Below are 27,565 nucleotides of genomic sequence, written 5' to 3'. Positions count from 1 at the left end.
CCCCGCCGCCGCAGTGCCCGCGCCATCCCCCGCCGCCGCGGCAAACCCGCGGTCCGCCGCAGTGCCCCCCGCCCGCACGCGCCCGCCGCACGTGAGCGCTCCCGCCCCCGCGGCCCGGGCGGCGCGGAAAAGTGTGTCACTGGGTGAGGGGGGGCGGCCGGGGGCGGGGCGGGCCCGGCTGGGGCGGGGCGGGGCGGGGCGGCGGTGCCGCACTCTGCGCGGCTCCCGATCCCTTTTGTTGTAAAGGGGAGGGCGCCGCGGCGGGGACCGGGCGAGCCGGCCGGCGCTCTGACAGGCGGCAGCGCCTCCTCCTCCCGCATGTAAGGAGCTGCGGCGGGCACGGAGCCGGGCAGACGCCGAGCGGAGCCGCGCCGAGCCGAGCTCAGCCCAGCCGGGTCCGGCGGAGCGCCGCGGGACGAGGCCGCCATGGAAGTCAGCGCGGGTGAGCGAGCGGGGGGGGGGGCGCGGAGGGGCGCGCGCGGCCGGGGCGCGGAGGGGGGGTGGGGAGAGCGGCGGCGCCACTGGTGCGCGGGGCCCCCGCCGGGGCCGCCTCACATGGACCCGCCGGGCGAGCCATGTGCGCCCTGTGTTTACGTTCCGCGCGGCGCGCGCGCCCATTGGCCGCGCGGAGCGGTGACGCGCGCCTTGCATAATAGCGGCGGGGCGGCGGCGCGGGGCGGCGGGCGGCGCGGACACGTGAGCCGGGCGGGCGCTGTTTTGGTGACCTACATTCGGGGCGGCGGCGGGGACACGTGGGGGCCGGTGCTGGTGCCGCTGCGGCGCCGCAGGCCCCGCCCTCCCCGCGGTCCCGCCCCCGCGGTGTCTGTGAAGGGGGGGGCCCGTGTGCGGCCGGCGCGCCCCGCACGTGGCCCGGCCCGGTGCGGCGGGGGCGGTGTTGTGTAACGGGGGGGGGGGCGGCCGGGGGCAGCGCCGCGTGACGGGATCGCCGCTGGGTGAACGAGGGCGATGAGCGGTATCGGGGGGAGCCCCTGCCGCATCCACCGGGCCCGGGAGGCGGTGGGCTCGCGCAGCGGTGGGATTGCGGTTTCCTAAAGCGCTGTGTGAATGGAACGCCTGCACCTGACGGGTTCGTCCGTGTCCTCTGTCACCTCCCCCGGCAAGTCCCGAAGGGCCGCGGGTGCTCCTAACTCTGAGTTAGGGAGATAAACCAGGCTGCTGGGAACCTATCACCCTCTCCGGGTTCGTTAAGCAAAACCCCACTGGTTTATAGTCCCAGGGCTTCCTTCACCGAGCATTGAGGTCCTTTTCTGCAAGACACCAGGGTGCATGGGTGCACAGGGACCACAGTGTCTCTGCTCTCTGTTAGAGGTTGTTGCCCTGTGCTGTATGTGAGATTCAACTTTTACGTGCACCGGGTTTCCTAAGGAAAGCCCACTGGTTTATACTCCCAAGGCTGCCTTATCCACTGAGTGTCGTGGTCCTTTTCTGCAAGGCACCAGGATGTGGGTGTATGGGTGCGCAGGGATCACAGTGTTTCTGCTCTTTGCTTGAGGCTGTTGCCCTGTGCTGTATGTGAATTTGACTTTTACCTGCAACGAGTTCCCTAAGGAAAAGCCCCACTGGTTTGTGGTCCCAGGGCTGCCTTATCCAACGATCATCGGGGTCCTTTCTGCAAGGCACCAGGGTGTGGGTGCATGGATGCGCAGGGATCACACTGTCTCTGCTCTCCGTTTGAGGTTGTTGCCCTGTGCTGTATGTGAGATTCGAATTTTAACTGGTGCTCCTTAAGGAAAGCCCCACTGGTTTGTAGACCCAGAGCTGCCTTCACTGAGTATCAGGGACCTTTTCTGCAAGGCACCAGGGACTGGGTGCATGGGTGCGCAGAGATCAGTGTTTCTGTTCTCTGTTTGAGGTTGTTGCCCTGTGCTGTATGTGAGATTCAACTTTTACTTGCACCAGGTTCTCTAAGGAAAGCCCCACTGGTTTACAGACCCAGAGCTGCCTTCACCAAGCATCAGGGATCTTTCCTGCAAGGCACCAGGGAGTGGGTGCACGGGCGTGCAGAGATCAGTGTCTCTGCTGACTGTTTGAGGTTGTTGCCCTGTGCTATACGTGAGATTCAACTTCTAACTGCATCAGGTTCCCTAAGGAAAGCCACACTGGTTTTATAGACCCAGGGCTGCCTTATCCACTGAGCATTGGGATCCTATTCTATAAAGCACCGAGCTGTAAGTGCGTGGGTGTGCAGCGATCACTGTGTCTGTGCTCTCTGTTTCAGGTTGTTGCCCTGTGCTGTATGTGAGATCCAACTTTTAACTGCAGATCAAACAAAAAGGGCTCATGAGGAAATTTAACTTCTAAAATAACAACAATATTAGCAGTCTTGACTGTGACACAGGCAAGACTGCTAAGCTCTCTAGGGTACAGAGCAGCCCAGCTATCTAGGGGTTCTCAGACTTCCAGAAGACAAGGAATAGAAAAACCCTATAGGGTAAAAAAAAAAAGCAACCTTGCTTTTCTGTGCTCCCCTATGGCATTGGTGTTACCCTTGAGGGAAAAGAACATCTCTTTTTATGAGGCAGGGTTTAAAGATAGCGGGGTAAGGTGTCAGTGTGGAGAAACCTGGAATTCCCTGCCAGGGCCGTGTTTGCTTGTCCTGCTCTGCTCCTTGCAGATAAGGATGGCGCCTGCTGAGAAAGTTGGTGCCTCCCTTGAACCAGGTGGACTGTGAGCTTTGACCTGGCAGAGACACGTGCGGCACCAGGGAATAACCGGACCTTTGTCAAACAGGCGGTATCTTACGCTGGCGTGGGTGTTTGACAGTGTCTCTTTCTCATGCTCTTGCAGAACCTGTGTGCCCCGTGCAACCCTTCTTTCTCAAAAACCTTATCCTGCATGCATACTATGCTCTGTGGAGGATTTCTTAAAAAAAAAAAAATCCATGTGGGAATGACTGCTGTGGTGGGGCGTAGGGGCATTGGTGCCTGGGAACGTGAGAAGCAGTCTGCGTGTAGTGCACGTGTCACACGACCTCTTGGTCTGACTTATGCTCTGCAGCCGCTCTGCCAGGGGCTCCTCAGCTGTATGCATTTCAGGGTGTGTTGGTGGCAGTTTCCTCGGTAGAAAAAAGTAAGTATTACAGAGGGAATGGGCCAGTAAAGCTGGTGCAGAAATGTTAAGAGGACCATTATAGGTGATACAAGTAATCAAAATTTGTAAGTCAGAATTTCTACTTGCAAGCAATGTTATATCCAGAGTTGTATAACACCACTGTCTAACAGGCGTAACAGCCTTTAACTGAGAGAAGGCGATGGCTGATGTAAGGGGCAGTAGCCTCGACCTGCCATGCCACTCAGTTGACGAAGGACCCTACAGACACTAGTGCTTTCTTCCTCCAATGGAAGCCAGTGCACAGCTCTTTAGAAGTTTTTAATTCTTACTGGTGTGTGGAGTTCCTTGCTGCAATGTCCCGAGTTGTATGTGAAGAAACGTTACAGAGCAATACAGGCATAAGCCAGAGAAGATGCTGAGTAATTTATTTAAACATTTGCATGGCTTTCACTGTTGAAATTTTTGTGTTAAATATGAAATTGTTTTTGTGTTGACTTTTGAAATGCTGAGTCTTGAAGACAAACTTAAATGAAGTGAAACAATTTCTCTTGCTCATGAGCGAGAAAAAGGAGCCTGCAAAAAGCCAGAACTGCTCCCAGGTCAGCCTGAGGACAAAAAGCTGTTTCATCTGAGGGATTCTCGAGTGTGTCAGATTGCAAAACATGGCAGGACAGAGACTGTTTGCAAATAGCAGCCTGGCAGTCAGCATTTGGCTGCTGCTAGAAATGCTACAAAGGCTTGCAGTTGGACAAATGGCGTTCAGTAGGCTAACTAGGCTGCAGCGCTATTTCTTTCCCTTGCTCCCTTTCCCTCTGCATCGCGAGCACCTCCTAGCCCTTCCTTTCTGTGCCTCTGGCGCGTAGCCTGCATGAAATCTTTCTCTCTGCCCTATTTCTGTCCCTAACCTAGCTTGTTTGCATTCTGGCTCCATAGCACTGTAAGATCCTGTCTTTGCACTGACTCTGCTCAGAGGGTGGCTGGGGAAACCCTCCTGCTGCTGCCCCATGCCCTCTCCCTGCTGCCTTGTCCTGCCAGCACCACGGCTTGTTGCTCTGTCTTTTGGTTCTGCTGTTTTATCTCATCTCCACCTGGATCAGTGGAGGCTGATAAGATAGGAGAAGGGGATGGGGCAGATTGGGAGGTCAGCCATTGAAAACAAACGGAGAGAGGCAAGCCTAAGGGAGGGAGAGAAAGGAGTGCGCCCAGGAACATGTGATGGCTGGGTCTGGTGGTGCTGGGTCACGGCGTGGCTCACATGGCAGTGGTGCATGTTTGCTTGTTATGTCACTACATGCCGCCTTTTTTTCTTGCCTTAGGGGGTGTGATAGCTTACATCAGCTCTTCAAGCTCGGCATCTAGCCCAGCCTCATGTCACAGCGAGAGCTCAGACAGCGGTTTCCAGTCATCCTCTTCTCCTGTACCATCTTCTCCGAACAGCTCTTCCTCAGAAAGCAGCTGCAACGGCCGGAGCAGCGAGGGCTCTGATGGGGCACCAAAGAGCGATCGACTGGAGGAGACTATTAAAACAAACCAGTCGAGTGTTGCTGGTTTGACAAAAGGCCATAATGGAGTCACAAGTATGTTTGGTGCTGGTTCCCTTAACCACCGTTTTCCCCTTATGAATTACAACCTCATATATTACAACCACATCTTCTGTGTGGCTTCCTTTGAAGGCATATATTAAAGCCTCCATTTTTTTTGTTTTGCATTATGTGTGTGGTAATAGATATGGTATTGCCACACAAATGCTAATAGACGGAGGTCTCATTGATGCTAGTGTCAAACGGTCCATAAATATAGTCCAGCTTTACTTTAGATTTTCACTAGGTAAAACTGATCTTAATAAATATCAAATACTTGTTTAAAAAGGTACTGTGAAGTAAAGGTAATAGTAATCAGAAATTGCCTTCAGGATTATTTATGGAGCTGTCTTTCGAACCTAGTTTCTCTGGTTTTTCATACTTTCTCCCTTGCCCCTTCACCTGCCTCCCAAATTTCTTTGAGGAACAAAATAAATACATTACCAAAACATTATATTATATTCACATAGCTGTAGCTGGGACTTTTTTTTAATTCTAAATCTTAATTTGTGGATGTAAAAACAACGTACTTGTAACATGGGACTAAAGGATAGCCTTTTAAAATCCATTTGACAATGTAGCTCCAGCTACTTGCTTCACACTTTTTTTTGGTAATTGGAAAAGACAACTACAAGAACTAACAATGAAGAACTATATTTGAGCAGTTTTGGAAGGGCAGGAATCAAACTAAGTACTGGAATGAGTGTTTCAACAAACACTCAGCTGGAATTTAGGCTAGTCTTGAAGGCTGAATTCTTTTATTGGCAGAATTGTTTATAATTTTGAATTGTTGTGATGCTAGAATAAGTATCTAGCAATTCTACCTTAAAAAAATCTGTCTTTTTTTTTCGTAAGTTTTCCTATCCTCATATCTTAGCAAGAAGCTTTAGTTCCTCTTCAAAATTTACTAGCAACTAGGTTTTTGATATCAGGGCAGAGGCTCCTGAAGGTGAAGCAAACTAGATGGTGAAGAACTTAACCCAAAATCATAAGCATGTTTACAGGGTTGAGAAGGTGCATACTTTTCACATTCAAGTGTGCAGGCTTGCCATTCTTAATATGCACTCAGATGAGCAGTCTTTTCGTAAGTAAATGTTGCTGAGTTAACAATCCTAAACTGTTATCAACTAGGTAGAGTTTATGGCTTGATTGCAATATATAATGAAATGTTCTTTAGTATTTCTGTTTTTAAGAAAAGGTGGATATTCTGTATTGGGAAACTGTAGCCTTTATATGGGTTTGCTTGTCCTGATGGAAAAACAGATTGAGCCTGAGCTTTGGTGGCCTAGTTAACTAAATGGTCCTTTTAAAAGCACATAAATGTAAGCAGGCTTTCTGTTTCTACAGTTGAATACAATGCCAATGTGATTGAAAGTCTAGTGAACATGTGCTTCCTCCCTATTCTGTTGAGTTCTTCGTGTTTCTCTCCCCCCTGACCCCTGCACTGGTACCTTCTGAACTGTTCAGGGTTTTTGTACATTCTTGTTGCCAGTGTTGTACATTCTTGTTTTTTGTATGTTGAACTCACCTGACATATTTTGCTTTTAGTCCAGGTTTTAGAAGCTGGAAATGTTCCTGCAGTTGTCATTGGTTTCCTATATCCTTGATTTTTCTCTTCTAGAATTTAATGGCATGGTTCTTCTTTGTAAAGTCTGTGGAGATGTCGCTTCAGGATTTCATTATGGTGTTCATGCTTGTGAAGGCTGTAAGGTGAGCTATATTTCTGCTCGTCTTTCTGCTGGTGAAATGTTCAAGTTCACCACCCCATAAGGAAAATGGGGTGGTACTGCTGAAAAAAAATCTTCATGTTTCTCTGTTAAATTCAATCTGAGACATTTTGGGCAGTGTTTAACTTGGAAAAGGCAGACCACTTAGCCATGCATAGCATTTTCCAGACTCCACAGTACTTTTTGTTCTGTCCCCTTGTTCTCTGCCGTGCACTCCAGGTCAGGCAGGACTGGACAAGAACTGGAGACAAAGGTGGTAAGGACAGTGTCATCACGCAAGACATGTGTATATTAATTGCATTAAGAGATAGTGAGTGTGAGCTGTCACCTGGGCTGGGACACAGAACAAAACAGCTTTGCAAAAGCAATTCTTTACCATGGGGAAAGCCAGAACTGGGTGCTTGCATGTGCACAGATGGGTAGATCTGTATTTTCTGATATTGTAAGAATGCAAATTTCACTTTTTGTGAAGGAATTAAGGAGCTTAAGGGTTATGTGAAAGAACCAGCTTTGAAGGTCATATAGTGAAAAAGGATGGTTTTGTTTCCAAACTATGGAGGTTGAAGTCAGAAGATGCAATTTTTGTTTTCATCTTTGCACTTGATGTTATTGAGAGATTGAGGGCATATCTTATAAACTGTCAGTGCAGTGTCAGAGGTAATACTGAAGATATCTTGCTCTTAGGTGCTGACTATGCAGAGAACAACTTAGCATCTTCTGTAGCTAGAAATTGTAACTAGTGTGCATTATACACAGATCACATGCAAAGGGGAAGTAAATCATGAGAAGCAGGAAGTTCTTTAAAGTCACTCGGGGCTTGTGGCTCTGAAGCAGCTGATGAGTTGCAGTGAAGTTTTCTGTGCTTGTGGAGTGGTTAATCTTGGCAGGAGGATTTGACGTGTGCTGTAGTAATAGTTGTGGGGTTTTCTGTTTGTTTGTTTTACAGGGTTTTTTCAGAAGAAGCATTCAGCAAAACATCCAGTATAAGAAGTGCTTGAAGAATAACAACTGCTCTATAATGAGAATGAATAGGAACAGATGCCAGCAGTGTCGTTTCAAAAAATGTTTGTCTGTTGGGATGTCAAGAGATGGTACGTTCCTGTACTCAGCAGTGATCATCTGAGAAAGAATCTGCTGCCCACCTTAAAAACAATTGCTATGGGCCATAATGGCAGAAAACACAAGTTTTCTCTCCCTGTTGTCAGGGACGGGTTCCCTGTGTGAGAGCATTTAGATCAGCTTCCTTTCTTACTCCATGACTCTCATGAACTGGTAACGTAATACTGGCTGCAGAGCTGTCCTCCCATCCCTGGAGGTTAATGCAGTGGGATATGCTGCAGTGGTCTGTTAGGGGGATGGTTGTAACGAGAATCCCAATTTTGTTTTAACGAGTTAATATTTATAGCGGTATCCTGCCTGAGCCTGAGCAAGGTTATTTTTTTTTCTCTTTTAATTTTATTTTTTATTTTTTATTTTGTTTTGTTACTGTTGCTTTCATAATGAAAGGGAATTTTGCTAAAGCTGATAGCCTTTGAGTAATCATAATAGACTCTAAAGATGTAGGTTTGGATGCATGGGACAAGCATATATCTGCTCCTTTTTCTTTTTTTTCTTGGAAGGAGGGGGAAGTCAAGGAGGAAAAGGTAGTGTCAGGCTGTGTCTGTGACCACTTTGCTGGCTCTCCACTTGTTTTGACTTTTTGAAAATGTAATCCTGGAAGTATAGTTCATTAGTCTCCTGCAACTTACTGTCACAAACGAGAAGTCTTCCTTGTATTTCACTTTTTAATTTTCTCTGGGTGTTTATTTCACAAGAACGAGGAATCTTGGGCTGTTTAGTGGGTGGGGTGTTAAAACTTATTTAAAATAATTGTTCCGAGTTCTTGTCATGCATAGGAGTTATTTCATCCCCCAGGCGCTTGTTTGTGCATAAGGTTGCACCTGTTCTAATGAAAGAGATTTAGTTACATTAATGACGGATTACTGCATGACTATAATTACAGAAGTCAAAAGTGGTTATAAATGCTGGTAAGGCTTTGGTTGGACAGCATTGTTAAAGGCAGTTGTAGATTCCCTAGAACAGGGTCAAAAGTGCTGCTGCCTCAATGATGCCCATCCCATTGTGAGCAGAAAATGTCCCTGTCGAGGCAAAGTTATCGGAAAAATTTGTCAAGGTAAGCTTCATTCAGTATTGGTTCTCTTAACTGTTTTGGGCAAGTCATATAATTGGTCCATGAGGAGCTGTCTTGTAGGGCTTCTATTCAAATATAACATGGACTGTGTTTAAATTCAGCTAATTGTCAGCTCACAAAGTTGTACTGATATAATTGATCCAATCTTAAAGTCTGACAATTAACTCGCACAACTGTGTTTATAGTCCATAGCCAAATTTGTAGCAAAAGGGGAAAAGGCTATAGAGATCGTGTGCTTTAAAGTTGCCTTCTCTTTGTATGTAACAGCATACAGTGCATATACATCATGTCTGTCCTTTGCCCAGGAAGCTCCTTGAGTTCAGTGGCAATACTTCCGCTGTAGTATTGGTGAAAGCAATTGAATTCTTGTTTTGGTTGAGGTGTGTAAGTCCGTGTGTGTGCGTGCTGCCACTTTCAGGATTGACTGGTTTTTTTTTTCTTTCTTCCCAACTCTTTTTCCTTTCTCCTCCTTGGTAGCTGTTCGATTTGGCCGTATTCCCAAACGTGAAAAACAGAGGATGCTGATTGAAATGCAGAGTGCCATGAAAACCATGATGAACAGTCAGTTCAGCAGTCATTTACCCAATGAAGCATTAACAGAACATCAAGATCAAGCACCTCAAGAAGACCTTTCCTCCAAGCCTAAACAAGAGCGGGAAACCATCAAAAGCCCTTCTTCCCCTCCTGGTGCTGACATGGCTAAGGAAGAAGTGATTGGTATGGTCACTAGGGCCCACAAAGACACTTTCATGTACAACCAAGAACAGTCGCAAAACCCAGCAGAGATGATGCAGCCCCAGAGTGGGGAGAGAGTGTCAAACAACACTGAGCAGTACATCTTGAGCAGTGAGCACTGCCTTAGTGGGCTTGGTGGTCCTCAGTACTCTGAAAGCGAGCAGCACCTTGGTGGACAGTACAGAGGGAGAAGCACAATGCATTATCCAAGTGGGCACGCCATGTGTTTCACAAATAGCCACTGTATGAACTTCACCAGTGGTTACACTCAGCGACTGTGTGATAGGATCCCAGAAGACAGCTTTTCTCCAAACAAGAATACTGCTTACCCTTGCAGCACTGGAGGAAGAATGCATCTGGTATAATGCTATCAATTGTTTGATTTGACTTAGTGAAAAGCTTAGTGATGATTGAGATCCAGCTCTGCCTGTTTAGTTGGTAAAACTGCACACAATTAGCACAACTGCTGAAATGTAACATAGTGACATGAATTTGATAGCCAAATTGTGATGAAGTAGAATAATGGCCCAAGTTGCACGGAGGATTTTAAATCATACAAGTGATGGGGTTTCTTGGCTCGTTTTTTAGCAAACCAGAAGTAGCCTAATGTCAAAGAGCATTGGTTAAAGAAAACTCTTGGGCTTTTTAACTGGCTTGCCTTAAAAATGAAAATAGGTGTTAGGAGTTTATAAAGTTCCTTCTTCACTGGATCCTCTTGAAGGCTTCTGTTTAAAATAATCTTCACAGTCAGATATGCTGTATTTTCCTTAAAGGTATTCAGAACAAATTTCTGGGGTGAAACCTCAGGGCTAGAATTTTAATCCACTCTGTTTGCATGCCTTGCTAGTGTGTTCTAAAACCTCTCTTGCTGAGTAGGCTGGTTTTTGTTTTTGGGGTGGGGGGCTGGATGGGGAAAGGGGGTTTGTTTGATTTTGGTTTGGTTTTAACTGGGATAGGCTCATTCTGTTACAGGACCCATGGGCTATGCATCCTTCTTCCCTAGAATATCTTCAGATCTGAACAGAGGCAGGAAGAAGATGCATAGCTAAGCTGCTTGAGAGAAATTAGGGTCTGTTCTGTAGTACTTATAAAAGTGAGACTGAACACACTTCTGGGTACCTTAGATGACTTTGCTAGAGTATTTTCTCACTGAATTCTTAACAAGGATGCTTCCTGTTTTTTTTGCATATGGATTTGGGGTTTTTTTCTCCTTTCCTTGACAGGTCCCTCCTGTTTGCCTTGCACCTGCTGTGTCTCTGCCATTCAGGCAACCAGTTCTGTAAGCCCCTTAAAATAGATTGTCCTTCTCTTTATCACTGGAACCGCCTGGGATAAGAGCACATAACATCCTTGTTCTCATTCTGTGCTCCTGTCAAAGTGTGAGCCCCTGACCTTTGTGAAGTACTCAAGCTGCCTATGTTTTTCTTCCTCCTAGTTTGTAAAGATTCTTCGTATGTTCTTGAAGGCCTCTGGAAGACTCCACAGCGTAAAGGCTGTTTGTTTTGAGGCTGGATTTCCTTTTTTGTGTTTTTTTTTTTTTTTTTTTCCTGTTTGGTTCTCAGTTTTCCTTATTTGACTACTGCATATGTGGACCATGTCATCCCTAGCAGGCTTTGACCTTAATTGCAGAGTCTGGGCACTACACCGTGGCAAGTAATAATCATTCCCAACCTTTCTTTCTTGCAGAGAAAGTATGTGGAGTCACTACAATGGCATTCTTGGCACTCGTAAGAAGCAGAGGTTAAACCTGTCAGTATGGGCAGTGGTGCTGACTGCAGCGGTGCAGCCAGTCATTTTGACCTGTGCATAGCTGCTGCAGGGAGGTTTGACACAGCTGATGATGAGAAAACAAAACTGAATCCAACAATGCACTGTTCCCCTCTCTGGCATTCGTGGCAGAATGGGGCTTTTGCCGGAGAACTCAGTGAGAGCAGAGTGTGACCACAATGAGCCAGTAGCTGTAAGGGAGCGTAGTTAGGCTCTGAACCTGTACGGAGATAGATGTTCAGGGGTTTGGATTTTTTTTTCTCAATACCCCCACAACCAGAAAAGCAGAACAGGTTGTTCCTGAAGAGGTTCCTCTAAAGAGAGCTAGTGGCTGCAGAAGCTGACAACTGCTTCCATAAGAATCCTGTCAAGAGTTCAAGGAGTGTCTGGGATGTTCTTAGTCATGTGGTTTAGTTGTAGGTAGTCCTAGAAGGAGCAGGGAGTTGGACTCGGATTCTTGTAGGCCTTTTTCAAATTGAGATATTCTGTGACTCTTGGGCAGAGGTCTCTTGAGAGCTTAGACATAATACATTGAGTGGGAAGAAAGTGGCAGTGTGGCCGTGGGACCAAGTGCTTAGGAGTTAGGGTAAACCATCACAGGATAAGAAGCTGAGGTGCTTTTTGTGTCCAGTTCAGAGTGGGGAGCTGAATCAGAGATTTGGTACCTTCATAGTACTGTATTTTTTAACAATACTTGTGTGAACTATTGTGGTATCATAGACAGCAGTGGTTAGTGTCTGCCGTGCTTCTGGTTGTGTTCGTAGACCTTTGCTAAAATATTTCATGATTTTCAGTTTATGGAAAAAGTCCCCCTCTACCTCACAAGTAATAATTTGGTTTTGGGCATTGTCCTCAGCCACAGAAATGATGCTGTGATTCGCAGCTGAACCAAGAAATCTGCAGTTCTATTCCTTGGCTTTTGGGAAGAGCTTTCTGCATATTGGCTGTCCAGTTAGTAACTGATACTTGGGGGAAAAAGAAAAATCCAAACAGAAATGTCTATCTGTCTGTCTATCTATGTTTTGTTTTCCCTAGCTGTTGCCAAATACATATACACATGTACATACATATATCTGTTGAGTATATTCTTGCTATGGATCTTAGGACTTTACATGGAAAGAATTGCTAGGCAATTATCAGGTTCAAGATGCCCTGCAAAACCATCATAGCTCTGAGGAAACTACTAATCTGTTCCACTATTCTTTATTTGCTTTGCTGACATTAGGTAGGATTACATACACATTTTAGTACACTTGTGAGGAATACTTAAAGGAATTCTCATCCTTGATGATGACAACAAATAAATATTAAAAGGTTTGAACTTCATTAAAAGATGTAAATTTTAGAAAGCAGAATTGCAGGTATCTCAGAACATCTGGTTGGGTTTAACAGAGGGAATTTATTGGCAGTCAGCCGTGACTGATATGTCTGATCTCATTGTAAGGGATTCAGGCTTTCCTACAAAAAAAATCACTGTATGTTTGTATAAAAGAAAGAGCATTTTGTTATCTTATGGCTGAGCAAAACTGGAATACCAGTTCCTTCGTCCTCCTTCAGTGATGCAAATAAAAGCAAACACATAGGAGAGAAGGGTTGTTCTGGTAATGAGGGTGTAAACCTGTGACTCAGGAAACCAAGACTCTGTTCTCTGCTGTACTGTTGACACCATTGTCACCTTGACTGAATCGCTTGAGTTGCCTGCTGAACAAGAAAGATCTGTAAGAATGAAGGTAGTAGTGACTGTGAGATTACAATCGATTGGTTGTGAAACTGTGATTAATTACGAGATTACAGGGATAATACAGGTAAGAGACATCCAGATGTTAGGCATGAGTGACATCAGGGAACAGTAGCATAACCTGGGTTTTCACAAGTCTTTTGCTGCAAACAATGCTGGCATTTCCAGTGTTAGCAGATTTAGAAGCAGACTGGTAATGAACCATCATGAGATTTTTGTTGTTTGTTTTAAAAAGAATGTGGGGAGGAAATCCAGTTGCTTTGGGACTTCACTGAGGAATGCTGATCTTTTTTTCTCTATGTGTTATTATTGCAAAGTTTTCTTGAAGGGTGAACTTGCTTCTTTCAAGTATTTGTTGATATTTGAAATAATATCTTTAAAAGTTATTTTCTGTATATATTTTGTAAATGTAGGTCTGCCCAATGAGTAAGACTCCCCACGTGGACCCAAACAAGTCTGGCCATGAAGTCTGGGAAGAGTTTTCCCTGAGTTTTACCCCTGCGGTAAAGGAAGTGGTGGAGTTTGCCAAGCGCATCCCAGGTTTCCGGGATCTTTCCCAACATGACCAGGTTAATCTTCTGAAGGCTGGGACCTTTGAGGTGAGATCACTGTCTGTATATTGTGGACCTGAGAAGCTCTGCATCAGTCTGACCCCCTTAAGAACAAAAAAAAAAAAAAATAATAGAACTGGGTTGTATCAGACAAGACTAGCTTGTTTGTGGGTGCTAGCTCTGAGCTTTCCTTAAGCTAATGGTGTCCAGTGCTTCTGTTTGGTCAAATCTTGGTGAGCTGTCCATCTTCCAAGTAGCTTAAAAGGGCCTTTTCCTCTTTCCTGGGCATTAATAAATGACTAATGAGGAGTTACTTGGTTTTATATAGCAGTAGTTAATCTGGTGGCTACCTTTTGTTAGCCTGGAGAGAAACAGACTGCATCTGGAAGAGTGAGTAGTTTAGAAAGCTATCTATTGACTTACCAGTTTTGTAAAGGAATGTATTTGTGTTTGTGTGTGCTTTCTTCTGCCACTGTGCTCCCTGCCAAAGCCAGAGCGTCCATCCTGACCAGTGACCACTAGCCTTTTGTAGCAACTGGGGGTTGCTGAAGCCTCCATCTCCAAGGCAGTAACACTAATAACTGGATGTACTGCCACAGCTCTGTAGATACCGTGTTCCAGCTGCAGCCTGACTTACTCTAGACTAATCCCACCAGGTCCTTCACCCCCTTGCAAGCTTGGCATATATGTGAATTATTGGTGTTAAATTTGTAATGATCCCAGAGAGCTCATTGCTGTTTTATAATTAGTGACCTTTACCAGGGGTCCTTTATTTAAGCCATAAATTCCTCTTCCAGACTCTTGTGTCTGTTGGAGACTATGCACATTTTTAAGTATCTAAATGTGAAATTTAAACACAGAAGGCCAGAGGACCTGAGAGGTCCCATAAATTCAATATTACTGTGCTTTTCTGGGGAGAGCAGGGTTGGTGATGCTTTTGCTCATGTTTACTTGATTTATTCTTTCAAAGAGGAATGATGGATTTTTACCTGAACTGAAGACGTTTCTGATGTAATATGTTGGGTCTTTCATCTACATTTATACAGCTTGGTTCTAAATGGGATAATTGTTGGGCTGGAAGGTACAAGTTACCCTGGAAGACCTGGTGCCTGGAGCATGTCGGGTTTTGTTTTGCTGTCGTGTATTTTTTACTGTTATTCTTTTCCTTTTAATATTCATCTGCAAGTCCTGTAGTGAAGGGCTATATTTTCTTACAACTTCAGCCTCTTCACTTACAACTACAGCCTCTTAAGTTTCTGTTCACATTACACAAAAGTGTTGGTTTCTTCCTCTGCAAGGTAGTATACTGTCCAGTGCCCTTAAGGAGGGTGGAAAATAAGACTTGAACTGTTACTATAACATAAGCCAAGTAAAGTGTTTTGTCTTGGCCTTTCTTCACCTCAAGCTTTTCTCAAGCCTCATTCGTATGCCTTTTTGCCAGTTACAAGCACTGCTGAGAAGAAGGTTTCCATATCCAGGGGAATTAATAATAATGTAGGGCTGCATGCTTATCCCTATTGACTTTATTTATAAGAAACATTAATGATTTCTGTTAGTGAGCTGGTGCCTGTAGTTAAAAGCCTATGTGGCATCTTAGCAACAGGAAAAAAAACCAAAAATGCTGCGCAGCGGTGGATAAAAAACCCAACAGGATTAGTGAAACCACTGCAATAGAAGCAAAAGCATCTTGAAAGCCTGGTGCATACAAGGTAATTTTTGTCTTCTGGGAACCTAAACTAGGATATCACAACATCTGCATGTTAGTAGAAAAACCTGAGTAAAAGTACTGCCTCTGAGCCTGTTTTGGCTCCCTTGAGCACTAGTGTGTGGCTGTCTTGGCACAGTGCTTACTGCAGCTGGTATTCAAGGAGTGCTTGTTCATTTGGGGGTAGACAATGCATTGAGACAGTGTAGGTGCAGAAGCAGCAGAGCTATATATATATTCACACACGTAAACTAAAAATCCCTCTTAGAACTGGGAGTGCAGGAGAGTCAGCTCAGAAACAGCAATAAGCCTAAAATATGGAACTCAACTGGATTTGAGCAAGCCCTCACCCACCTCTACAAGCCCCCACTCCAAATATAGCTGGCGGTAGAGCTGACAAGCCCCTTGGATTTGTTGGGGTAGTGACTCAGTTTTTCCACAGACTCGGTAATTTGGCTGCAGGTGATGGAGAAGTGAGCAAGCACTTGCCTTTGTGGAGGATATTTTGTGCTTATATTGTTGTGGTCAGGTGTTAGGGTTGATCAGGTATATGTCCTCAGCATGCACAAATAGAAGTCTGGCTTGGAGTGAAACAGGAAGAATCAATCGTGTGCTATCCCATTGTCTAAACTGTTTTTCCTTGTGTTAGGATGATGACATCGAAGCCTATGAGCAAAGTGTTTGCCTTAGGATAAATAAACACAATTTCATGGGCTTCAGTTTTGAATATCAGCATATTAGTGGTTGCTTATTTGAAGTTCATGTTTCTAAAGCCCAGTTCTGTAACGGGAATACTATTTTGAACCAGGAAGTTGTTGAGCACCTGATGGGTCGCTGCTAATGCACAAGTGCAGCTTTGTCTGTCTACCGTTTTGTCTCCTTTTGTTGTATTTGGAGGGCTTCTGCACCTAGGTTTTTGCACTCTGTAGTTAATGTCATCAAAGGACATGTAGCTCATTTGACAAAGATGAATAATATGTAGTGCTCATGTGTCCATCACGATTGCTGCATGTGGTTTGGCTGTTAAATTTAGGAGCAGGTCATGTAATGTGCATGAATAGTGTTTGAATTCTCAAACATCTTCATTTTATTTGAACCTGCCTTTTCTAAGCTTGTCAAAGGCAAAGTCTTTGCTGAAAACCTGGTTCTCTCATCTGTAGTAAACGTTTAAATTAATGCAGTTATGTAGGGTGAGTGAGAAGAGGCGGCAAGAGATTACAGCAAGTCTGAAGTTTTAACCAATGCCAGTTGGTTCATTCTCTCCAAATAAGAAGGCTGTTGTGTGCAACTTAAACCTTGAAAATGTAAATAAAATTGTTGAACATGAGCAAATGAAACTTTACAAGCCATTCCAGAGGGAAACATTTCACAATATGACTGAGAAACCACAAGAGAAATTTCAGCCCAGAGGGGTAAGTTCAGCACATGTCAGCTGCTCCAGCCCAGATGCTTATACCAAAGGGATATTCCCAGCTGCAGCTACAGACCAGGTGCCGTTTCAAGCCCTGCTTCCTTAGCCTTTTGAAGGCCGTACATGTGGCTCCTTTTCTACCAGAGCTCATTAACGTTCCTGTGGGAGCAGCAATGCGGCATGGTACTGTCCCAAAGATTGCCTAGTGGGCCAGATCATCAGGTGGTGTAAATCGGCATTGTTTCAAAGGAGCTGCTCCAGTTTACACCAAGCGAAAATCTGGTTCGATACTTTCATTTTGCTCCTCATAAATGTGGCCAAGAAAACATTTCTTTTAATGCTCTGTATGCCTTTGGCTGTTCATTGGCTTAAGCAAGTTGTGTTACTGGCATATTTATGAATGGTATTGTCTTTGTGGCCCAAGCTGTCTAAGGCTTAAATTTTCATTTTCCTCCCTTTCATGTGCTATAGCCCCTCCCCTGCAAATACTTGCTAACTTTTTCACTTGTTTGTTTCTCTGAGACTCCTGGGCCAAAGCTTGCATTGTTTTTTACAGCTCAATAGCATGCTGACAGTTTCTGTATAGAATGCTTGTACAGCAGTTAATAACATAGTTTGAATGATGTTAAAAGGTTTATTTTTTTCTTTATTTGTTCTAGAAATCCACATGTACTTATCTAGGTTTGTTGTTTCTTTTTTTTCTTCCACCAGGTTTTAATGGTACGGTTTGCATCTTTGTTTGATGCAAAGGAACGTACTGTCACCTTCCTTAGTGGAAAGAAGTACAGTGTGGATGACTTGCATTCGATGGGAGCTGGTGATCTGCTCAACTCAATGTTTGAATTTAGTGAGAAACTAAATGCCCTGCAGCTTAGTGATGAGGAAATGAGTTTATTTACAGCGGTTGTTCTGGTATCTGCTGGTAAGGAAAGAAAGTTAACTTACCCTTTTGCCAAATTTTGAATATGATTCTCTATTAAAAGATTTCTGTAAAATGTATGCCTTGTTATTTCATGTCTAAGTGCAGTTCAGTACGTCTTAAGCTACTAGCAGGCTGTAATTTGCTTTTTTACATACTTGTTCGTTCTAATATTTGCCTTTTGGAAAAATGTGGCAGTAGGTTTGTATTTTCCTGCTAATTTCTATAGAATGCAAAAATACATCTCATAGATGCCAATGGCTGTTCAGAAGCTATTTGTCTGACTCTTAAGTTTTGCAGGACAGCATCAATGAAATTACTCCTGACTTACACAGCATAAGTCTTGGGATAAGGTGGTATTTTTACTTCCAAGTATCGTCATTGAAGTCTATTGCGTATCTTACTTAAGTCTAAATCCAACAGTTTGATCTCTGCCTGTGTCAGCAAGAAAGCCTTATTCATCTGCATCGTGACTTCTTACCGCTAAAGATCTGCCAATCCACTAACATCTTCACCAGCCCCATATCTTGTTTCAGTCCCTGGATATACTGAACACCCTGGCCCAGATTCAAAGAAGGATTAAGCGCCTACTTCTGTAGTATTATCTAAAGCCTCAAATTAGGCACATTAGCCCTGCATATAATGCCTGGAATACAAGATGCAGAATCCCCGCTTGGTGGGTAAGGAGCTCTCTAGAGGTAGCTAGTAGGAATGCTGGTAGTGCCCACTTCTTATACAAGCCAGCATTTGGGGGCCACTTGTTTCTTGAACAAGTGCATCTCTTCCTCATGAGTGGCTTAGACCCACATCTTTCTTTTCAGGGAGGGGCACCCCAGGTCCTGTAGGCGTATGAAGCCTCTATAAGCACAGTAGGACAGTGCAGTCTCATGGTTTTGTGCTTGGCCTTACTGACGTGTGATAGCACAGGGTGGACCAGCTGCAGCCTTTTCAATTTTTAAGTGGTAGTAATGAGCAGAGAGTGGTACGGGGTTTGCAGGCTTCAAAAACGAGAAGGAATGGCAGGAGGGGAGTGTGGCACTGTAGTCCGTTAAAGAAAATGTTTAGGTAGCAAAGAGAAATTTGGGGTTTTAGTTGCTTTTGCAGACTGCTTTACAAATTTGATCTTTCAAAAAAATGGATGAGAACTTAGGCAACCTTTACAATAAGAACTGAGAACTAGACTTCTCTTCTTGTGCGGTGTCATAACAAGGCTACAGCCGCTATTCTTGCTTGCTTAGCTGCTTGGCCCTGGACTATCACAGTCTGTACCACCTGTTTTGAATGTAAATGGCTGTATCTGTTCTTTTAAATGTGCTGCTAGCACACAGCCAGCCGCCCCCCAGCCTTTTAAGTACTACTCCCTGCTGTTGCTAGCTCCCAGTAGGGCTTGGCTTAGGGATGGCATGTAACATATACAGCATGTAATGTCAGAGCTGTGCAACAGGACAAAAAGAAAAGAGGTGTTAGGTATTTAGGCTTCTCACAGCTGCTAAGGATTTTTCAGATCATGGCTTTGGACATTATAGCTGCCTTATAATCTTGTCTGCAGTCTGGTCACAAGCTTCTTGAAACATCTTCAAAATGCTTTTAGAGCTCTATAAAGCACAATTTCATTGGCCTTCTAGCGTTTGGGTCCACATGTAGATTTGCACTATATTCCAGACATGATAGTGACCTTGATGGTCACTGTGAGTCCAGGAGTTTTCAGATCAACTTTCTCTCTGTAGTTTGCATCTGACTTGAAATTATGCTGTTGTTACTTGTACAAGTGAGTAAGTGAGAAAGCTTCATGCTTGAGCAGGTACCTCAGAACAGAAGTGCCACTGACAGAGCTCCTGGGTAAGATGCTCACAGTGCGAGGACTTGCCAGGAGAAGAAGGTGCCTATAGAACTGAAGGATTGTGGGCATCTCTTGACTAAACAGATCTTGAAAGATGGATCCCCTGCACCCCACTTCTCAGTGAGGAGTGTGACCCAGAGAGTCATTTCCCGTAAGGTGGAGGTCAATTAAGGAAGAAGGAAGAGTTGAGAAACAGCATCAGATAGAATGACATGGAGATGCAGGCAAAGGCAAAAGATGCTGTAACTGGAAGAAGAACTGAATGAAGGTGGAAGAATAAGGTCATTAAGACTTCATCTCAGAATGAACATTACTTGGAGAACATGGAAAGTAAGATAGTATTCAAGACACATATTAGGTCCAGAATCAGACAGGAGTGACTGTTGAATCCTGATTAAGTGATCGAGAATATGAAATACCATGCTGCAGTATTTAGAGATGCTTTTAAAGAGCTTTAAGTTGCTTAATTTTTTTTATAAAAAAGCCAGTGGAAATAACTTTTATAAGTTGAAGATTGGGGGGGGTGGAAATGGCAAGATAGGTCATGGGCACTGAGGAAGAAGGAAGCAAGGTGGAGGCAAAGCTGAAAGAATGCAGTTTGTGCAGGTCAAGACCAGATAATTTTTTAACTGAGGATGGTGATGCCTTATGGTAGAAGAATACAAAATACATGCCCTCTACTATTCACTTGTATTGGGATGGTACTAAAAAAACTTCGGCTGGCCACTGGGAGCAATTGGAAGTAGATTGAGAAGAAGAAGGGAGGAAAGAAGATTTAAGAGAAAGGCTATAGTAACGCACCTGAGGCAGCTAGGAAAGACTGGATTGCGTTCCTCTGCCTTCCTAGGCAAGGGAGTACCATTGTCACGGTGCAAAGCTCTGGAGAAACCTTGTCTGGCATGATCTGTGCAAATGTCATCATCCCTGCTAAGGGCAGAGTAAACCTTCAGGTTTTGCGAAACAGACGGCAAATATTAGTTTAAGGAATAAAGGCAGGCAGGCTTCTCCTTATTCGTGCTTTCTTGGAAAGCAACAGTCAAACCTAATGGACAGTCCTCACAGAATAGTGGAATATACATGTTAGTAAACATCATTTGATACTAATCAAAGTTTCTGATTGTTAGAGTAGAAAGTTCTGGAGCAATCTTTCTACAGGAATAAAAAACATTAACTGCTTTAAGATGGATTCCTAAGTGGGTTCTGTAATCATTTTTCCCGTAGTGATAGGGAACTACAGTGAGTGGTCCAGGAGGACTTCCTAGACTTGTTTCACCTGAGAAGTCTGATTAGATTGACACTGGCAGCATAAGGAGGGGATTCCCAGTCTGACTGTACAGTCTGAATCAGTGCTACTCTAGAAAGCTGCTGTCATTCTGTGTCCTAGTTCTGCAAAGTGCTGAAGTACGTGTACACATCAAGGCAGGTTTCTGTTCATGTCCATCACTTGCATATGCATGTGCCCTACTGAGTTTACATAGCATTTAAGAAGAGAGTCTACAGCTTGGAAAGAACAGCTGCTGTGCGTGGTTATTAGGTGAGATGTTCTGCTTAACAATTCATGCTTTTAGGCTGTTTACTTAGGTTCCGCTAAGGACAACAGGCGTGTTCTTAAACAGAGTTTTCTTGAAGGTGATTGAATGCTGCCAGTTCAGAATGAGATTAATACTTTGCAAAGTTGACACTAAACTATATTTGAAAGACACTTGGTATGTGGATTTGAAACTTGTGGCATACATATATAGTTTTTCTTGTGTTTTTTAATTTAGTGAGTGATTTGTGCAGTGGCTTTATGTTGCAAATTACATCTATTCAGTCTCTTTATGGTTTTTTTGTTTTCTTTTTCCCCCTCGCCCTCCCTACCCCTTTTCTTTTTAGATCGCTCTGGAATAGAAAATGTCAATTCGGTGGAGGCACTTCAGGAAACACTAATCCGTGCATTAAGGACCTTAATCATGAAAAATCACCCAAATGAAGCCTCTATTTTCACAAAACTTCTTTTGAAATTACCTGACTTGCGTTCCTTAAACAACATGCACTCTGAAGAACTCTTAGCCTTTAAAGTTCACCCATAGGCCTTTAGGTCTCATTTGTATTTGGACTTGCCTCGTGTTAAACTGTTTTGTGCTAAAATATGTATTTATACAGTTGTACTACTTGTTGGAGAGGGAGAGTTCACGGACTGTGAACAATTGATAGCTGTCCCATAAACCATGCAATAACGCTTCAGGTGCTTTCAGCTAATTGCAGCACAGCATTCAGAGTCCTCCAAGGCATTCAGACCCAGCTGTGCTGCACTTCTGCAGAAGAGGTTGTGAGGAGCCCCAGTAAATATGGACTGAAATTTCACTTAGGAAAAAAAAAAGAAACCACCACTGCCCTCTCATGTAAACTGAATGCAAAATAGCTGTGTATGTGCACACAGAGCATGGAATGGGGTGGGAACAATCCTGCGCTAATAGGAAAATGGAAGAGCTGATTTATTTGGTCTTTCACTTATCTAATAGATGTATGTTTGTGTCTCTTGATAACTCACTCATGGTTTCACTGTTGTTATTCCATTAAACCCCATGGAATGATTTCAGCCTGCACCAATTCTTCACTGAGTGTGTGTTCATGCCATGTGTATATAATATAAATAGTTAAGTAATGAGTGTTTATGGCTATATAAAGTACAGAGTTGTGTGTATATATGTGTATGTATATAAATAGTTCTATACATAAAGTATACATATAATTTCTTCACAATATTTTAAACTGTGAAGGAATTTAAACTTAGAACAGAAGGTGATCTATGGAAAGAACCAAATAGATGCACTTTGCATATTGCTGAACTAATTATCTGAGCATTTCTAATTTTTAGAAAACACCAAATTTGCATTAATATGCTGTGTTTGTTAATTTAAAAAAAAAAAAAAAGAGTGGCACCAAAGGGGCAAAGTCAGCGTCAACTTCCAGAATGGGTTCATAGAGAATCTCTAGTGGAGATGGTTGGTTGTGGCACTTATGTGATTGATTGTCCATTCATTGCCACTGAGGTTCTTAACATTCTGATGAGGGTTAAAGAAGCACTAGATGCTTTTCAAAAAACTTCAGCACAGCCAGAATGAAAATAACAGATGAGTAACAGCTTCTATAAGAAAAAAATATGGGAAAAATGTATCCATGGTTGCGTTTGGTTGTATGTGTGTTCTGTGACCATTTCTTTCTTGCAATACATCATTTTGCTGCTTTGTTGCTAAATGAGAATTGAACACAGAAACGTGAGATTCCCCATGTCTTTTCACAATCTGAGCTTTGTGTTTCCCATGCCTGTTCTTCTGGAGCCCTCCATTGGTGTCTGTGCATGTGCGTGTGTGTGTGTGTGTGTGTGTGTATGTGCAGAGAAGGTGCACTGGATGGTCTGGATTTTTTTCATAAAAAAACACCACAAAAACCAACCAAACAAATGGGACTTCTTTTGTTGTTTATGCCAGTAGCAAATTACAAAGCAGATCCTCAAGGCTTAAGATTCTGCTGTGTTTCCATCTAGGAATGCAGCTTTCTATGGGTTTTCTCCATTTGTAGCAGGACCTGGCACCAGAAAAGAGAGAAAGTCAAAGCAGTCGTGTTAATTAATTGTTTACGTTATGATAATGCAGGAAGAAGATGCTCCATTAACCTTGTGTTTAGTTAGCTTAGAGGTAGCCCTCTGGGTCTCTAGTGTTTCATAACACTACTCTGCAGGGGAAGAACCTCTCTGTTACTGCATTTAGATTTATGTGGTAGCTGAGGCCGGGAGCCGGAAAGCCATCAGACTGCAGAGATCCTCTTGCTGTACAGGAGTGGCTCCTGAGCAGCATCGAGTCAAGGGGAGCCCTTGTGCCTGCTGTGGAGCTGGAGCAGAGGCAGATCTCTGCCTGCTCCTGAGCATGAGGAGAGGCTCATGCCCTGCCACGGCTCCGGTCGCCTTTGGGCAAGGGATTTCCCCTTGGAAAGTGGTAAGGAGTGCCGTCCAGAGGGGCCAAGAACAGGAGGGAGTAGGTGCTGGGGAAGATTTGGCTTTTTGCCTTGGTTGAGAATCATGGCCTTTCTCCTCCTCTGCAGCTGCTGCAGGGAGAGCTCTCCTGCTGCTTCAAGCTACTTTAACCACTGGATAATGGCCCCTTAATACCTACAGTTTTGCTATCCAAATGTGCTGTTGGGGCATATTGTCCTAATTTCTGTTAACAGTCTGCATCCTACCAGTATTTGTTTGAGAGCTTCACCGAATTACGCATTGAACCATTCAGACTCTAGAAAGGATGCAGTCACATGTTTTGTATTATTTAGGAGCTGAAATGGCTTCTTTGTAGACCCCATTTCAAATGTGGAAAGTCCGGTTAACCATTGGTTGTTTTGAGAGGGAAGGAGGCTTCTTACAGAGATTGCCGCCCTACAACTGTGTTCTGTTGTGTTTTGGATTTTTTTGTTCTATTTTTTTTCTTCTTAGAACTGTATTATTAAGCCTTTAGGAATGTATAACCAGGACTGAGTAATTGCTGCTTATTAAATTTTTAGTTAGATTGACCATGTATGCCTATAGATAGATACTCTAACTTGTGCAATTTCATTTGAAATAATCTTCCTGTACATAATGGAAAAACTCATATAACAGAAAAAAGCCCCGAACAGATTGACTGAACAGAAAAGTTGATTAAAGTACAGTTCAAAAGTGACCCACATATTACAAACTTTAGCTGGACTTCTAGAAGAAAATCTAAACTCATCGTGTTAGCTGTGTATTGTGAGCTCTTCCTTTACTGTGTCACTGGTTATACACTTGTTAAACGCTGAGATAATAGACTTCATGCCAGGCATTTGAGTACTGTAGATTGGGTCATTGCTGAAAGATTAATGTACTGTATGACTTAAATGAAATTTTTATTCTTTATTTTCTTCTTGATTTTGTTCTTGTTTTAAAAGATTAAATATGGGCATTATGTCAGCAAGCTAAACCGCGTTTCTGTGTTATTTGTATTTTTCTGTATGAAATGTGGAGGGGAAGGCAGCACACTGAGACGAGCAAAGCAGCAGCTGTGGATGAGAAGATGCTGTAAGGTCACGGGGGCTGCGCTGGTGAATGGTGGCTGGGAGTCTCTATCTTGGTCTGCCTGTGATCCTGGTCTGTTTTGCCAGGGGGTTGGATGGGGTTTTCTGGTGTGTGTTGCTTACTACAGTTAAATTTTTTTGAGTAGCATCATAAAATGACTATATTTCAAAACACCTTAATTACATTTTAAGAATATAACTTTTTAACTGAAAAAAAACTTACTCGATTTTGGTAAACACAGTGTTAAAGCTAGGTCATAAAAGGCAGATGGAAAACGGCCTACAAAGGGAGAAGATCTGTTTGATTTTTCCAACTATATTTCCTAGTTTGAAGTGTTCACTGATCTAGGAGGTAAGAGAAGCTTCTCCAAGAAATACTGTATCTATCAGTATTAAAAAAAAAACAAACCACCAAACTCCAAATCAAACAGAGACAAAACTATGACATACCACCACTGGAAAAAATAAAAGCACAAAGCCTCTTTCTATTTTCTTGGCATGTTTTCTCCGGTGGCATGTTTGCATATGGCTTCCCTTCTTGCCACCAAGTCTGAGCCCCTGCGAGTGAGGCTATGAGCCACGGTGGTCCCAGGGCCTGGGAGGTCCTTGGGAGAAGTTCTTCCCAGCTTTCGCCAAGATGCTCTGGAGAAGCCATGCATAATTTTCCCCTGTTTGGCTGCGAGAACCTTACCACAGCAAACATGGGAGACAGGAGCCATGCTTCCTGTTAAAAACACTATTCCATTCCCCTTCTCCCACCTCTCCAGTCTGGCAGGATGCTCTGGGGATGGAGATATGAAGCATTTGTGCTTGTTCATGGGAAACTTGCTGGGCTTGCAGGAGATAGTACTGACTCAAGTGTGAACATGCCCGCAGCAGCCTGCCCAATCTCTGTCCTTGCTCCATGAGGAAATGGTGAATGTTGTAAGGAGAACAAAACTATGACTGTTGCTGTGTGAAAGTATAAACTGATGAGGGTGTGGGCAGGCAGCTGCTCCTGCTCAGGCTCGTGACCCATGGGTTGTGCGTAGGGTGGGAAGGAATCAGCATTCACAACGGAACCACAGAGCACTTTGATTACAGAAACTGTTTGTACAAGGAAATAGTTGGCGCTTCCTTTTCTTTGATGAGTGCAGTGAGCAGCTGGCAGAGCCTTCATCAGAAAATATATTTTTTTAATTCTTTTAATTGTTGAGGGTTTTTTTTTAAGGTTGATGTGTGGCGTGGGGAGGGATGAACATCCAGGTTTGGGGATCACCCAGAGACTCCTGCTCCTGACAGCTGACTGAGCTGCAACAGGCAGCGTAGAAAAGAATATTGTGGAGGCTGTGCTCATTGTGCAGGAAAGTTGGTCAAGGACACAGCAGGAGAGAGAGAAGCTGAGCAGGTGTGCAGGAAGGCTGCAATGCTGCACATTCCAAGTTATGAGGAACAAAGAGGTCCATCCATGCCAACACAGCTTCTCTCCATGCAGAGACTGCTGTGCCGTGCCAGGCCCCTTCACAGAGCGGTTTGTATGTGCTGGAAATGTACGTCTTAGCACTTCTATTTTAAGGTAGAGCAATGATAGAGGGCTGAGCTCTGCTGTCTCCTATAGCCATAGAAACAAACTCTTCCTGCCTGGCCTGAGTCCCCAAGGTAGGCTGTGTTGTTATCCATGATGATTGTTCCCCTGCATTGCTTTCCAGGAGAGCCTTTTCCTCTGGCTGGAGGAGGACCTTCAGGGATTCCCTTGTAAAGTTATGTGCTTAAAACTGGGAGGAGTATCTTCTGGAATGGCCCTTCTCTTTACCTACCCCACCATACTCAGATTAAGAAGATTGTGGTTCAAATGATTTTGTGCAACAGGATCAAGTGCTTCTTAAGAAGGTGATACAAAGGCAGAGGCAAATACAAGGTGTTAAAGGCCCATTTGGCTGAGAAGTTGCAGCCCAGGATGAAGGACATCTAGGAAGGCCTGCTGGGTTGCTGCTGTACAACAGCCCTTCTCCATCATGTGTGATGCTTCATAGACCTCATGCAGGCAGACCTGGATTAGCTATGAGGTTTTGCGAATACTGCCTTGGTTTTCATTTAGTTAATGCAGATACTCAAAGCTGTGTGATGAATGAGCAGTCGTCATGGTTTATAAAATGAGGCTGACAATAATGCCCTCTTTTATGTCACTTTGGCAGGTTCCAACACACAGCTGAAGATTGCCTCTGATCTAGGCTGAGGCTGACTTGGTTTCTGCACACTACCAGAATATGGGAGGATCATGAGAAGAACCTCAGGTATCCCCTTCATCCCCTTCTCTTTGCTCCTTTGGCCCAAATGCAGGTGCAGAAACCCCAGGAAGCAACACAGATCTGTGTACAGGTGTGACATCCTGATAGCTGACTTCTCTTCTGCTCAGCACTCCAGGAGGATATAGAAAACACATGGATAAATGGTCACCTAACATGTGTGCCTGCTCCCCCAGTGGCAGATGGCACATATTATTTAACAATGTCGCATTTTCACAATATCTAAACTAGTATCTCTTAGGCTGGCTTATGGTGCAGAGATCATTCCTTGCTGCATGGAGGATTTTTTTACTTTCACCTTTTTATCCTTGCCTAATAGCAACCTCTCTGCCCTCCTGTCACGCTGCTTAATGGCATGTGTGGCTTGGCAGCCCTGTTTCCTACTTTACAGTGTGCATTTGCCCTCTGCATGCCCATGCACAGGCTTCCTTTTGTTGCTGTTTTGGCACAAGGCCAAACGGACCCTTCTGACATCTGCAGGGGAGCATCTGTCCTGTTGATCCCTTTATAAAAGTAGAAGCCAAACTGCCGGGTTAATGCATCAGAGCACAAATGCTGGTTCTTACATTTCACAAGAAGAATTCAGTCGCAATTATTTACAGTCGTTTGCCATGTGCCTTGCAGAGGAACTGTGCTAAAATAATGACGTGTGGGGAAACCCAGTTCTGTCACTCAGTGGCGGCTTTCTTTTCATTTATCTACACACAACAAATGCTGTGATAAACATGGGCATAAAAGTGCTGGTTTTTGTAAGTTCTTCACCATAGAAGAGGTTCCTTCACTGCTTTTTAAGACAAAAGTGGGGCGCCACTTTTTAACTTCACTGTAAATGAAACTTTCTGGGTAGCTAACTTCACGTAAGCCCTGCACAGGGCTGTTCTTGTACAGAAGCCTTGTGTGAACATGGGTGGGCTGAATTAAAGCAGTGCTGTGAATGGCGAGGAGGATCACCTGCCAGCTATACCAGGAATTACCTG

At 44.0% G+C, this 27,565-nt stretch overlaps 1 protein-coding gene across 4 annotated transcripts; it reads left to right on the top strand.

Annotated features, from left to right (window-relative positions):
• The first annotated feature begins 193 nt into the window (after nt 1–193).
• On the top strand, nt 194–24,219 carry NR1D2 (nuclear receptor subfamily 1 group D member 2). Of its 4 annotated transcripts, none has more exons than XM_054058729.1 (8): nt 194–442; nt 4,389–4,649; nt 6,274–6,362; nt 7,326–7,470; nt 9,048–9,664; nt 13,224–13,409; nt 17,189–17,399; nt 21,112–24,219. In XM_054058729.1, exons 1-8 carry the CDS (start codon nt 427–429, stop codon nt 21,306–21,308), a joined length of 1,722 nt encoding a protein of 573 aa, XP_053914704.1. In that variant the 5' UTR covers nt 194–426; the 3' UTR covers nt 21,309–24,219. The 4 variants fall into 4 exon arrangements, with proteins under 4 accessions (XP_053914704.1, XP_053914703.1, XP_053914702.1 ...); XM_054058728.1 differs by lacking the exon at nt 194–442 and adding an exon at nt 948–1,087; XM_054058727.1 differs by lacking the exon at nt 194–442 and adding an exon at nt 1,007–1,117.
• Nucleotides 24,220–27,565: the final 3,346 nt, after the last annotated feature.

This window comes from Cuculus canorus, chromosome 2, assembly GCF_017976375.1.
Source record: "Cuculus canorus isolate bCucCan1 chromosome 2, bCucCan1.pri, whole genome shotgun sequence".
NCBI lineage: Eukaryota > Metazoa > Chordata > Aves > Cuculiformes > Cuculidae > Cuculus > Cuculus canorus.
Note: the sequence above shows the minus strand (reverse complement) of the source record. Positions and strands in the feature narration are given on the sequence as shown.